This window comes from Propithecus coquereli, unplaced genomic scaffold (assembly GCF_000956105.1).
Source record: "Propithecus coquereli isolate 6110/MARCELLA unplaced genomic scaffold, Pcoq_1.0 Scaffold2, whole genome shotgun sequence".
Classification (NCBI taxonomy): Eukaryota; Metazoa; Chordata; class Mammalia; order Primates; family Indriidae; genus Propithecus; species Propithecus coquereli.
The window spans coordinates 7,140,207-7,153,651 of NW_012144966.1; the positions used below are offsets into that span (position 1 = coordinate 7,140,207).

General features: G+C 46.4%; 1 protein-coding gene across 1 annotated transcript in view; it reads right to left on the reverse strand.

The window, feature by feature from the left end:
* Nucleotides 1–378: 378 nt before the first annotated feature.
* The window catches only part of PTDSS1 (phosphatidylserine synthase 1), a 70,745-nt gene continuing 57,678 nt past the window's right edge, over nt 379–13,445 (reverse strand). The window contains exons 10-13 of the mRNA XM_012643640.1: nt 12,517–12,616; nt 3,951–4,019; nt 3,140–3,209; nt 379–1,459 (exon numbers count right to left, since the gene is read on the reverse strand). Coding sequence (XP_012499094.1) covers nt 1,350–1,459; nt 3,140–3,209; nt 3,951–4,019; nt 12,517–12,616 — 349 coding nt within the window. The 3' untranslated portion in view covers nt 379–1,349. The remainder of the gene's footprint in view (nt 1,460–3,139; nt 3,210–3,950; nt 4,020–12,516; nt 12,617–13,445) is intronic.

Consider the following 13,445-nt stretch of genomic DNA (forward strand, 5'->3'; position numbering starts at 1 on the left):
GAAATCTTGTGCTCTGTGAAATGAGGGAACAAAAGGGTTGCCTTCAGTGAGCTGATATCTGAAAGCTAATCAACTGGGTACTGGCCTCTTGTTAGAGAAAAAAATATCCAACTTGGTAACCATTACCATGGGAAAGAACGGTGACTATGTTGTTCATTTCCTATTGATCTCCTGGGAAGGCTAAGAAGTAGTACGTACATGCCTGCAAGCCCTTTAAAATACATATTTTTTCCTATTTCTTCTCACTATATAAAGACACACACATACGTATTACCCTAAAGTCACTTGAAAAATACAGCTATTGCTTACAATGGAAAATACCAATAAGATGCAAAGAAATGAGCATTTTACGGAGACAGACCTTTGATGGGTTTTAACGTGAATCATTTTATTTAAATCAGAGGTGGTGAACGATCAGGGTAAACGTTCTAGCTAGAGCATGGCACAGACGAAAGGTAATACTCACCAGCACCTCACATGGGACTAAAAGACAATGTCGCCAACACACCACGGAATGAAAACAAATGCAATGTAAAAAGGCACCTGGCTGGGGGGAAGCCGCGGTGTTCACTGCCTCTCTGACGGGTTTGCTTTTGTGCACGGTGGGTACGTCTGGACAAATGACATTTGGAGGGGAACGAGAAAGGTTCCGATCTGAAGCGAGGTTCCTATGCAGGCAGCTCCCTCTCCTCGGGCTGGTGCACACCCGCCATGCGGTGAATGTCTCAAAAAAGGGGACTGAGGTCACGAAACAGGATCACACCTGCTCTCGCCCCCTTTTTCTCTAGACAGAAGGGGAACCCTCCCCCAATTTCGATTTCAGCACTGGTTTCTGAAGGCTTTTAAGCATCCTAACTTAAAAACAAATAAAAACAACAAAATAAAAGACAGAAAAGTGGCCTGAACTCAAAACAGCTCAATCAAATGGAAAGGCAGATTCATAAAAATAAAAACTGGTGACCAGTCCGTAACCATCCGGTTAATACCTAGTCTGCATGAAGATGTTTACTTTGCATCCACAATACACGCAAGCACAGAGCCGCTCTGGGCAGCGGTGAGTGAATAGCTACCTTTTGCGTCCAACACACTGTACTGCTACCGGTGACAGCATGCCAAGTGCGAAGTTAGAAGAGACCCCAATTGGCAAAGGACTCCAGGCCGTGAGCTACCTGTGTGGCCAGGTCTGTGGGGAACAAGACTTACACTCTCAAATAATGACCCCAAAAGTTCCCTCTCCTCTTCCTGTTTGCGCTGTACATTTTGACCTCCTAACAGGGAGGTCCAGATGAGTTCCGTTTCCCTCTCAGTTCTAGGCACTCTCTGGAACATCTTTGATTAACCACGGTCTTTCATTTCTTTCCAACTCCATTGGTGACTTTTGACTTGGAATGTCGATTCCTTCTTCTGGAAGAATGGCTTTCGTTGTTGCTTGAATGCTTGGGTGGGCTGTCTTCAGAACCTGGCCAAAGGAATCACAACACACACAGCACACCGTCACCCAGGCTCCTGTGGGTGGCGGCTCTCCCTTTCCAGAGGGCCCCCCGCCTGCCCTGAGGACAGGCTCTTCCCCGGTGCTTGCGCTCCACCTAGTGGCCTGTCAGTGAATTAAAGCAGGGCCTTGGAAACCCAGTGCTGAGCTAGCACAGCCAGTACCTCTGTGGGGCCAGGAAACAGCCCCACAAAGTCTGGGTGGTTCCAAGAATGTGTGCACCTGCACCGCGTAGGGTAGACTGGGTCATGGTGACAAGCACCATAGGTGAGAGTAAAAGTGGAACGGAAGCACAAATGAGAAACAATTAAACCACATAGGTGTCCACCTTGTAACCAAGGGTTGTATTACCTGGGTCTCCATACCTTGATCTGCTAGATACCAGAGTTTCTAAACCCTACATTGGAAAGGATTCTTGACATCACAAAATTAAAGATATTACATGTCCTCTACCATTGGATCATTCCAGACCAGGCCACTGCTGCCCGTGACAGCCCTGAGACACACCGCAGCACTGGTCTGGCTCTACCCTCAGATCAAGCTTGTGATCAACCCCTGCCTGGCCCAGCAGCCAAGCCCAGGGGTTCTCTGCCCCAGGGCTCTGATCACCACCTTAGACAGCCATTAAAAAAGTTCCCAGAGCTTTTGTCCCCATTTGTAAGTAGCATTTGGCTTAGATCAGGAGACTATTTTACAACTCTATAGACTTGTTTCTGCTTTTTACTATTTTTCTACTATGTCATCCAATAATTTTATCTCTATCACTGCTTAGTTCTTTTCAACAGAGAACCTGGAAGTGCCAACATCGATCTGTAAGGGGATGGTTCTAAATACAACAAGTCTGGGGAACCCGTGTCCAAAGAATTCCATAGTGGGTCACGGATCGACTCCGTCATTCAGGAGAAACTATCCCCAAAAAGGTGGCCGGCAACTCAGGAGAGTGTACTCTAGTGTCTTCCCCAGGGAGAACTTCAACAAGCGGGACCCCGAAAGAACTCCGGAGAACAGCAATGGAGTGCTTTCTTCTCCACGGCCTGTCTCTCTGAGTGATTCTGTGGGCTAAAATTTAATCTCTAGCATCATAATTTTCTCTCCTCAGCCAAGCTTCCCAATCAGCTCAGCTCAAAAGAATTGACAAGGAATTACTGTCCAATGAAGTCCCCTCAGTGTCATGATTCCGCAAGTCTAATTCTTTAAAATAACCAAGTGGTCCCAAATCTTTCCAGAATACTCCTTAGGGGCCAATGGAGGATCCCGAACCACACTACTGAAATCTCTCTTGTGCTGCTCTGCCTCTCGAATAAATACGATTACACCAATCTACCTCTTTTGAAAGGCTTTTCCTCTTGATACACAATTCTTTCTAACCCTTTTCGCTCATGATGAAAGCCAAGAACATTCCCATCAGTGTACTTGAGATGGTGTACGCTCGATATGTCCTGAGCTACACGAAGCCTCTTCTTACAAAGCAAGTTTCTCGGGCAGATCCTGTGAGCACTTTGCATGTTTCTTTAATAAGTGACAGGAGACATTCGATGAGTAGGTTTGAGACCCTTCCAGGCACACATCATCAACACTCGGAGGATAAAATATGAATTCCAAATCTCAAGGACCCAGGAAAGTTTGAAACAATGAATGAGAAAAAGATACCTTTTGTACCTTTCCTGTGATGCCAGGAGATGTCTGGACTGTAGGTGCCATCTTCACACTCTGAGTAGGTCTAGGGAGAGAGACAGGCTTAGTGGTGGCCCTTCGTGTGCTCCCTGGGAGGAGCGGCAGGGCAAAATGTGAGCGTGTTCTGCCCCTGCCTCTCCCAGGCTGGGATGGCACTAGCAAGTGACAAAACCTCCTCATGCTATGTTTCCCAGCTAGACAATCAAGGGTCTTCTCTCTCCCAGCTAATATAGAATAAATCTTCTGGAAAGTATCTTTAGTTCTTAGCACTAAAGGTATAAAGGATGAAAGCGTTATTTTTACTTAAAAAAATACTGCAGTTGACAAGACTGCTATGGCGTTTTAAACCCATTCATGTCTATTTTTGACTTTAATCCTTGTATCTACAAATAGGAGGGCAGGGCAAGCATTTGCAGAGGGGGAGCCCAGGCTGGGCCACACCAAGAGACCTGCACAGACAGAGTACAAGAGCCGGGAATAAAGCCCAGCCTTCCAAACACCGGGCCAAGGCTTTCCCACAGCTTTTTCTTTTTAAACAAAAATGTAGTATTTAAACACCTTACAAAAGGAAGATAAAAATACCCACAGAACAGGGAAGTCACAGGCAGGGAAAGCAATGATAGGGAATGACTTCCTGACATGGGGAAGTTTCTACAGCAGCAACACCGCTGATGCTGTAGAAGACAGTGCCAGCCATGCCACGTTCTTACATGCACACGCGGGGCTAACCCTCCAAGCACGGGGTGATTATTTTAAACAAAGGCCATTTCTGCCTCTCCTTCCATACCTTTTCTCGGTGACCATAGTGTTCTGCATACCACACCATGCCGTACAGACACAGGAAGGTGGTGAACGCCTGCAAAAGAAAAACAAGCACAAAGCCATTTTATGAATGACATTGCACCAAATCTTTCCATTTCCCAGAACTTCCAGAACTTCCGAGTTTCAATGGGAATACACACAAGATGGCTCACCTTGCTCCTGCCATCTGTCCCAAGGATGCTGGTTACAAAATGGCTGGACGTGGCAGAGATCGGACCCCAAGAAATAAGCTGGGGGGTAGGGGGCGTACCCAACACTTTCGTCCAGGGGCATGAGGAGACCACAGTTACTATGTGTGACTCTAGCATCAGAATGCACAATAATTTTCAGATGTGGGATATGGTGGGCTGCACTTTCTCAAACAGTGTTGCAGTTCCACTTTTCATGGCCCATCTTCTCTACTCTGCCCCCATCCCTGGAGAGACCTATAAGGACTCAGTGTGCCAGCTTCTGTGGGGAAGAGGGTTTTTGAATGAAAAAGAAGCTTCATTCGGCCTGAGTCTCAATGGTGCCGATAGGACAAACACCCAGGGAGGTGGCAGCTGCCCTTGCTTCTCCTGGCTGTTAGTGTCAGGGGCCCCACCCTGACTGAAGTCCTTGTTGTTTTTGTTCTTCTTGCTTAAGTGGATACAAAAACAAAGAGAAAATAAAAATGCTCTGTAAGGCCCTGAAATGAGAAATGCATGGTCTGTGGGTCTCTGAAGGAGGGATAACCTCTCCTTCCACCCTGCAGTCACCCACCCGCCCTGTGCCACACCCTGAAACAGACTCTAATTTAAGGGCAGAAAGGCAACACAAGAATCAAAGACCTGAAGGATGGGAAAGTCTCTGGCTGCCTGGACTGAGCAGCAGAGGAGGGAGGGAGGGACGCGTGGACAGAGCAATCTCAGCAGGCCTTACCTTCCCGACTGGAGGTGAAGCAGCCGGCACAAAACGTGATGACGGCCTGTTCCTTGATGCAGGAACCCATTTCCGCCAAGCCACCCTGGCTGTCCAGGCTCCCTCTCTCCCACTACATTTCCCGTGGACACCTGAGCACCTGTCATTTCCCCGGGCACCTGTCATCTTGCCCTAACCATGGGGATGGCTGTAAAATCATGATGAGACCTTCTCTTCTTAATTTTAGTTCTAAGAATCATAACTTTTTATCTAAAAGGGTCACCTCAGAGATCATTAATTCCATTCTCCCTCATTTTACAGAAGAGGAATGAAAGCTCAGAGAGGTGGATGGCCCTCTCAAGGGCACACAGCTAGTGCACAGCAAAACTGGAGCCAGAACTCGGGTCTCTGGATACCCCAGGATCTGAGTTTTAGGGATGGCTATTGATATACACACATATTGATTTACGCCCACACAGCTTTATTTCTCTATCCATTCATCCCATGCCCAAGACAGAAAAGCATCGTGGGAACAGCCAACACCAACAGCGTCCACTCGGCACAGGCACAGTCCGGCGGTGGAGCAGACGGGGAGGGGAGGCAGGGGCTGGGGACTCTCATCGCTGTGGCTTGCACTGGGCTTTTGCCCCGTTTCTCTAAGTCAGCAGCATTTACTGACTGACTGCTGGGTGCATAATGTCATCTCAAGTTTCAAAAATGAAAGGAGTTGAGTGTTCCGGCTGGCCTTCGCATTCACACCAATGAAACAGGGACAGTGGCATGGTGGAGAGAAGACAGGAAGTACAGGAAGAGCCACTAGTTTGTTTTACATTAAATCCATATGTAAACTGGCATACATCTACAGATTAGGGATTTTTTTTAAAAAGCTCATATCCCCCATTAAAAAATTAGGCAGTGAATGAATATATTAAAATTTCAAAATGAAAATGACTTCTAATCTTTAACATATTCTAACCCACCCAGATTTCTTATATATGCCAACGTTAAATGTGCCGTTTTCATGGCATGGAAAGACTGGGAAAGACTAGAAAAGACGTGCCGTGTGGAAGCCTAGGTATGTGTTAGCTCCTTTACAAACAGCAAAACAAACCGCGGGTTTCACACAGGGCGAGGGGAGGTTAGGTTCCACCTTCTCAAACCCGAGCGCTGCAGGGTGGGGAGGGGAGGCGGGTCACTCCACTAGACTGTCACGCAAACTCTGACCATCAGAGGGCAGGCACGTGGGGTCGCTCCCTTCCCCAGCTCCAGGCTGGGCGGGCAGGGGGCGTCAGGGGTGGGGCGCGGGGGCGGGGTCCCTCCTGCAGCAAAGAAGGGGCGGAGCGGGCTTCGCCGCGGGGCCAGGCAAACACTGGCAGGTGGTGAGCAACAGGTGCTTATCTCAGCATCGCCGTGCAAAAGGCCTGCTGTGATTGCCACATCTGCCACTTCACCTGTGTACAAAGAGGCCCATTTTACTTGTTCCAGGAAACAAAAGCTTGTTATTTATGGATTTGCAGTCACACCTGTGGAAATCTAGGCACCTACCTACTTAAAATGCCGAGCCCGGATTTAAAATAGCAATGGTACAAACTTTGTTTAAAGAGGAGGCTGGGGGAGGGGAGAGAAGAAAACTGGGACGAGAGCCAGGCAGTCCAGACCACGGGTGTGGCAGCGAGGAGAACAGAGAACCCAGCCCTGCTTGCACATTATGGTAACGAGAACTCGAATCAATGATGATCGATGAGGATCAGACAACTGCTGGAGAAGCTTACTAACCAGCACTTTGCTTCCGCGTTAATCCCAAGCTCCGGGTTCACTCTCTTACCAAGCAAGGGGAACAATTAGGGGCTTTGCTTCTCAGAGTGGTGGGCAGGCCCAGGGTAACTTAGCACTCTCTTACTGAATAATGTTCGACTCTGCTCCTGCCTTTGAGATCAATCTTGCTCTTTAATAAAGGCCATGAATATGAAGAAGTGCCAGGACCTTGTTTCTATTCTTCTTTGATTGCTAAATGTGCCACACAGTGGGGACCCCTAATCCTTCCATCTGATGGCCTCTTTTCAGGCCAGGTGCCTCTCCATGTCTCATCACTGATAGCTCTAACCAGGGATTCCGCCCTCTCCACGGTCCTGCTCAGCTGCGGCTGCTCCTCGTCCTCTGGCCTCTTCGACGTGGCTACTCCAAATAATGCCATCCTCAGCCAGCTTCTCTCCCTGAGGTGTGTCCCCTACCTCTTAACCTAATCCCATGGCTTCAATAGTGCCCTACATGTGCAGGGCTCCCAAGTCTTTTATCTCCAGCACCGACCAAATCTTTCCGATATTATTGGACAGACTAGAATTTCCCATGTGACAGAACACAGAAGTGTCCACCTGTAAAATCTAAAGGCCCCTCAGACCCCAACTCTCCTGAATCAAATTCACCTCCTCCTTTCAATGGACTTTTCCTATATCCTCCAGTCTGTCACTAGCACTCGTGGTCACTGAGGCACAGACTAGAAACCTTGCAGTCACCCTTGAGTCCCTTCCTGGCTTATCATAAGAGGAATGGTGTCCTGCTCAGCTGACCCTGAACTCCCCAGTCCAGCCCTTCCTCTGCATCTTCAAAGCCTCTGCCTTGGTCCAGCTTCAGTTCCTTGTCACCTAGGACCCTGCAACACCCTCTGACGGCAACTCTGGCCCCAACCCATCTTGCCTCTAGACCCTGCCATGAGACACAGCTTAGACCACATCGTTTTCCCACTTAAAAACCTTTGGGGCTCCAACTACAGACACACGAAGCCCTTCCTAAGCAGATGACCCCTATCCTACCGCTCATCCAAGTGTGCTGTCACTCTCATTCCCCAAACAGGCCACGGCCCAGCCCTCCTGAGAAGCTGGGTGCTCTCAGCTTCCTGTCTGTGCATGCTTGTCCTCGCCCGCCTGTACGTCACCCCATCTTTGTCTCTTGCATTCATTCTTGCACTGTGCTCCAGAGAGCAGGGTCGAGAGAATGATTTAAACTTATTTTTTGTGGGCAAGAAGTGTGACACAGAGCAGACAGATATAAACAAAACAAATTCCATCACACTGGGCTTAGAAGTAGAAGAGTTAGGGAAAAAGTGCACCTGGTCCCAAGGAGGGAGTTACCTACTTGCCTTGGAGGTCAGAGCATATTCCACGGGGAGCATGAGTGGTGGTGTCTGGCACAGAGTAAGCAAATCTTATCATCACCAGCATCTATCTGTGTGAGCGCAGCGCCAGGTGCAGCACGGAGCACTTGGCGAGTGTTTGTGAATGAATGACTGACAAAAGGCACCGTGCCAAGTGAAGCCCAGATGGATGGCAGCATAAAAATGGTTTGTGTCCTCAGGAAGTTAAAATCACACAGACACAATGGCAAATTAAAACTCATCCACCTAAGGAGGCATATGCTGTGTCAAATAAGTAATGGAGAGAGAAAGTCTCTAAAACTTAGAGACTGAAGCGGTCCCTGCAGGCTGGGTGACTGCTATGGTTTCAGGGTCTCCACTGAAATGCATGTTGATACTTAATGGTATCGGAAAGCGGAGGCTTTAAGAGGTGATTAAGTCATGAGCCCTCACAAGTGCATGAATGCCCTGGTCTTCCCCCCGTCTCACGTGCTCACTTCTGCCTTCCGCCTTCCTACCATGGGATGACCCCACCAGATGCTGGCGCCATGCTTTTGGACTCCTCAAGCTCCAAAGGCATGAGCTGAATAAACTTCTCTTCTTTATAAATTACCCAGTCTGTGGTATTTTGTTATAGCAACAGAAATACACTCAGACGGAAAGTTGGTACCAAGCTGTTATATAGCTGTTGCTATAACAAATGCCTGCTAATGTGGAAGCAGCTTTGGAACTGGGTAATGGGTAGAGGCTGGAAGAATCTGGAGCAGCAGCCTAGGAAAAGCCAATATTACTGTGAATAGAGCATTACGGGCAACTCTGGTGAGGGCTCAGAGGGAGAGAGGGGCTGCAGGGAAGGTCTGGAACTTCTTAGAGATGACTTAAGGGGGCATGACCAGAACGCTGGCAGAAATATGGACAGCAAAGGCCATTCTGATGAGGTCTCAGGTGGAAAGGAGGAATGAGGTATTGGAAACTAAAGACCATCCTTGTTATAAAGTAGCAAAGACCTTGGCTGAATTGTGGCCATGCTCAAGGGCTTTATGGAAGGCAGAACTTAAGAGTAATGAACTGGGATATCTGGCAGAAGAAACATCCAAACAGCAAAGCATTCAGCTGCTGTGTGGCTACTTTTGACAGCATACAGTGAGATGTGAGAGTAAAAAAATGGCTTAAAGATGGAATTTCTCTGCTGAGCAGAAAGATTTGGAAAATTCATAGCCTGGTCACATGAAGAGTGAAAAAGCATGTTCACAAGAGAATATTAAAAGGTGTGGCCAAGTGACAGTTTGTTAAAGAGATTGCCATGGATAGAAGAAGCCAGGTGCTAGTCATCTAGACAGCAGGAGAAAGACCCGCATTGCACAGATCTTGCAGGCTGCCCTCCCATCACAGGCCCAGAGCTCTAGGAAGATAGAATGGTTTCAAGGACAGGCCTGGGGCACTCTCCACAGGCCCAATGCCCAGGAGCTCAGTTCTCCTTAGCTGCCCCAGCTGTGGCTCAAGTGGGCCCAGGTGTACTCAGGCTGCCACTTTGGAAGGTACAAGCTGTAAGCCTTGGCAGTGTCCATTTGGTGCTAATTCTATAGGCACATAAGAGCTGGGGGGGTACAGCTTCCTCCACCTAGATGTCGAAGGATGCCGTAGACCACCTGAAAGCCCAGGCAGAAACCTGCCACGGGGCAGTGCCACCACAGAGAGCCACAGCTAGGGCAATGCCAAGCACAGCTGTAGAAGTGGGGCTACCCCCAAGACCACAGAACTGTAGGGCCACCAGCACCCAACTGCAGCCTGGGAGAGCTGAAATGTGGGCTGAGCCCAGGGAAGCTGTAGGGTGGGGCTGCCTGAGCCTTGAGGGAGAAAGATTATATTATCGTACCCTCTCAAGCCCCCATTGTGTCCAGGATGTAGAACATGGAGCCAAGGGAGATTATTCTCCAGCTTTAAGATTTAATGTTTTCCCTGTTGGGTTTTGGACTTACTTGGGACCAGTTATCCCTTTCTTCTTACCTATTTCTCCCTTTTGGAATGGGAATGCCTGTCCCACCATTGTCTTTTGGAAGTAAATAAACTTGTTTTGATTTCACAGGCTCACAGCCAGAAAGAATTTGCCTTAGGATGAGTGTCTGATTTAGACGATATTTTGAACTTTGGACTTTTGAGTTTATGCTGGACTGAATTAAGACTTTCGGGGCTACTAGGATGGAATGAATGCATTTTGTACATGAGAAAAACGTGAGTTTTGAGGGGCCAGGGGGTGGAATGCCATGGTTTGAATGTTCACACCAAAACTCATGCTAAAACTTAATTGCCAATACAATGGTACTGGGAGGTAGGGCCTTTAAGGGGTGATTAGGTAGTGAGGGCTCTGCCCTCATATTAGTAAATAGACTGATGCCATTAGCACAGGAATGGGTTAGGTATTGCATGAGTGAGTTTCAGGTAAGAAGGATGAATCCGGCCCACTTTCCTCTGTCTCTCACGTTCACTTCTACCTTCTGCCCTTCTGCCAGGTGCCGGCGCCACACTCTTTAGACTTCCAGCCTCCAGAACCCTGAGCCTAATACTTCTTTTCTTCATAAATTACCCAGTCTGTGGTAATCTGTTATAGCAACAGAAAACAGCCTTAAACAGTGACCAGAGGGGGCTTCTTGAATACGTGGCCTGAGAAGACATTTCTGGTGACTGATGTCCAGGGCCAGTGGGCGGCAGGTGGCTGAAGTCCCATCTGCCCAGTCTCCCTGAAGGCCCCGTGGTTCTCTGGCACTAAGTGAGGACAGCACCCGAAGCCGCCCACACAGTCAGGGCCCATTACGATTCAGACTTGAGGTGCACAGGCCAGAGAGAAATCTGGGAAGAATAGGATGAAAACGTCTGGGCACATCTGACATGCTCACCTAACCAATTCCTTACATCTGGTCACTCTGGGATGGAAAAATATAACTGGGCATTAATTCCGTAAGTAAATACAAAGGAGATCATTATTCCCTTTTATTGCTCAAGATGAAACAAGACAGAACAGGCTCACAGTACCTTGGCACACTTCGGATTTCTAACAAGTAGCCCTAAAAATAGGTACCACGAAAGGCAATAAAAGACACTTTAAAAATACAAAGTTTAGTCTTGCCAAAAAAAGGAAAAGAAAAAAAACATTTAGACCTGAATCCGGTTAAGCTTCTAGATCTAATTACTGATTTACAAAAAATACACAGGACAAAGAATATGATAAATTACAAGACAGGATAAAACAGTAAAATCCAGATGGGAAAGTCTGGGAAAGTCTCTAGGACAAAAGAGCTGCTTTCTGCAACAAATACACTGCAAGGGAGAGAGAGATAGAGCTGGAGGGAAAACCTACAGATGAAGAGGCTTAAAAACCATGCCAATCAATCACAATGAGAGGATGCTGATTCTAATACATTGTTTAAAAATTACAAAATTTAAGAAACAAATTAATAATTTGAACACTGATTAGATATTTGATAATCTTAAGGAAATTATTGTTAATTCTTTTTCAGATGTGATAATGGTATGGTGGTTCCATTAAACAAAAAAAGCATTCTTAATTTCTTTTAGAGACCTGTCCTGAAATATTAAAGGTGGATCTGCTTTGAAATAATTCAGTGTGGGGATTGTGGGTACAGCACAAGAGGAAACAAGACTGGCCCTGAGTCAATAATTGTTGAAACTGGAAGACGGCTCCATGAGGGGGTCATCTATTCTCTTTCCTTGCAGATATGTTTGAAATTTTCTGTGATTACTAATAAAAGCCCAAATTAATTTTCTAGACCAAGAATCTTAAGCTTAAATATAAAAGAATTTTTCTCTAAAATAATAAGTTCAAACATTTAAATGAAGAATGGCAGTCACAAAATGTATAAACAGGGTGAGATCTTCATTTTAAAGGTGAGGGAAAAGTCCCAGAGAAGAGAGCAGGAGGCCTGGGCCGACTTCCCTCTGCGCTCTTCCCTTCAGAGCGGAAGCTCATCCTACCCAGGCTTGGGTTTATAAAGTGGGCTTGTTGCAGGGCAGAAATTGCACAATCTGATTCCTTCCAAAACATCTTTTATCACCTACAAACTATAATACGTCATTTTGTATATAAACCCGTGTGCAGTGATGTGTATGTTAAAATGCATAAAGCATGATGATGAGATGAAGGAAAGGGCAGTGTAATCGTCCTTGTCCCTTCCTGGCAGTCCTTAAATGCACAGCACGTGGAGACAAATTCCCACAAGTGAAATGAATGCACGTGTCCATGCTCGCTGAGGACGTTTGACGTAAACCTGCCAAGGTGACCCATCTCAGAAGCTGTGTGGTCATCTGTGTTTTATTCTTGAGCTTCAGACTGTGGCCAGTCTTGGGTTCTTACACGTAGAACATCTTTCTACGAATTTCTAAGGAAACTTGGTGCACAAGTGAGTTTTTCTTTCTTTCTTTCTTTCTTTTTTTTTTTTTGTTTCTTTTCTTAAGAGATAACCATGGGAACTTAGCTAACACTTTTGGTAAAAAAGTAATGACTTACCACGCAAAGAAGCCAAAGCACAACATACAGTATTTGGGTCTTAGAAAAGAGATCTTGTCCAAATTTTATGCAAACAATAGCTTCCAGGAAACCAATGACCCTAATTAGAGAACAAGAGGTTAAATATTAATTCATCTTTCCAAAGCATACACATTACCAGCAATATATATGATTGAATCAAAAAGCTCAACTGGTCACAAGATTTATGCCACGAACACTGGTAGTAGGTACCCCACAAAATGACACTGTTTTAGCCACTACACTTTCTTCAGAAATAATAAAATATTTTTTTACCTCTTTCTTCCAGACCAAAACCTCGACTCACAAATTTTAATACCTGGAGGCACCTGGTATCGTCTAACTTAGAGCCCTATTCCTGTCGGGGGTGGACCATCACGCCACCTCTGTTGGAACCCTCTCAAGCACAGGGAACCTACTCAATCGGCTTGTTCCTGTGGTCAAACTCTTTAGTTACTGGAAAGTTTTTCCTGCCTTGTGTTAGTATCTGCCTTCTACCAATGGGTTCTTACACTGCCCCCAGCCGCCACATAGTGAGTTTGAGCTTTCCAAGGGAGTCTTTCAATAACTCAAAGGCATCGATCACATTCCCTCTCAGCCTTCTAAAAATTTCTAGATTAAATAACCCGTTTTTGCTGACAGTATCAACCTTTTATCCTCTCTTGTACTGTGAGCAGTTGTGCTAAATACAAAAATGCTAAAAAACACACACACGCTTTGTTTTCCCCTTTAATTAAAACATTAAAGAAAAAAGCCAATCTTATGTCCTATGCCTTCATTTACGAATATAAAAATCAGGACTTTATTAAGGTTCAGAACTTGGAGGTGAGAACAGATGAGGTGAGGGTCGTACAGTCGGCCACGAGATCCCAAGGACAGTGTAAGAATACCGATTTCACACAACGCCACCT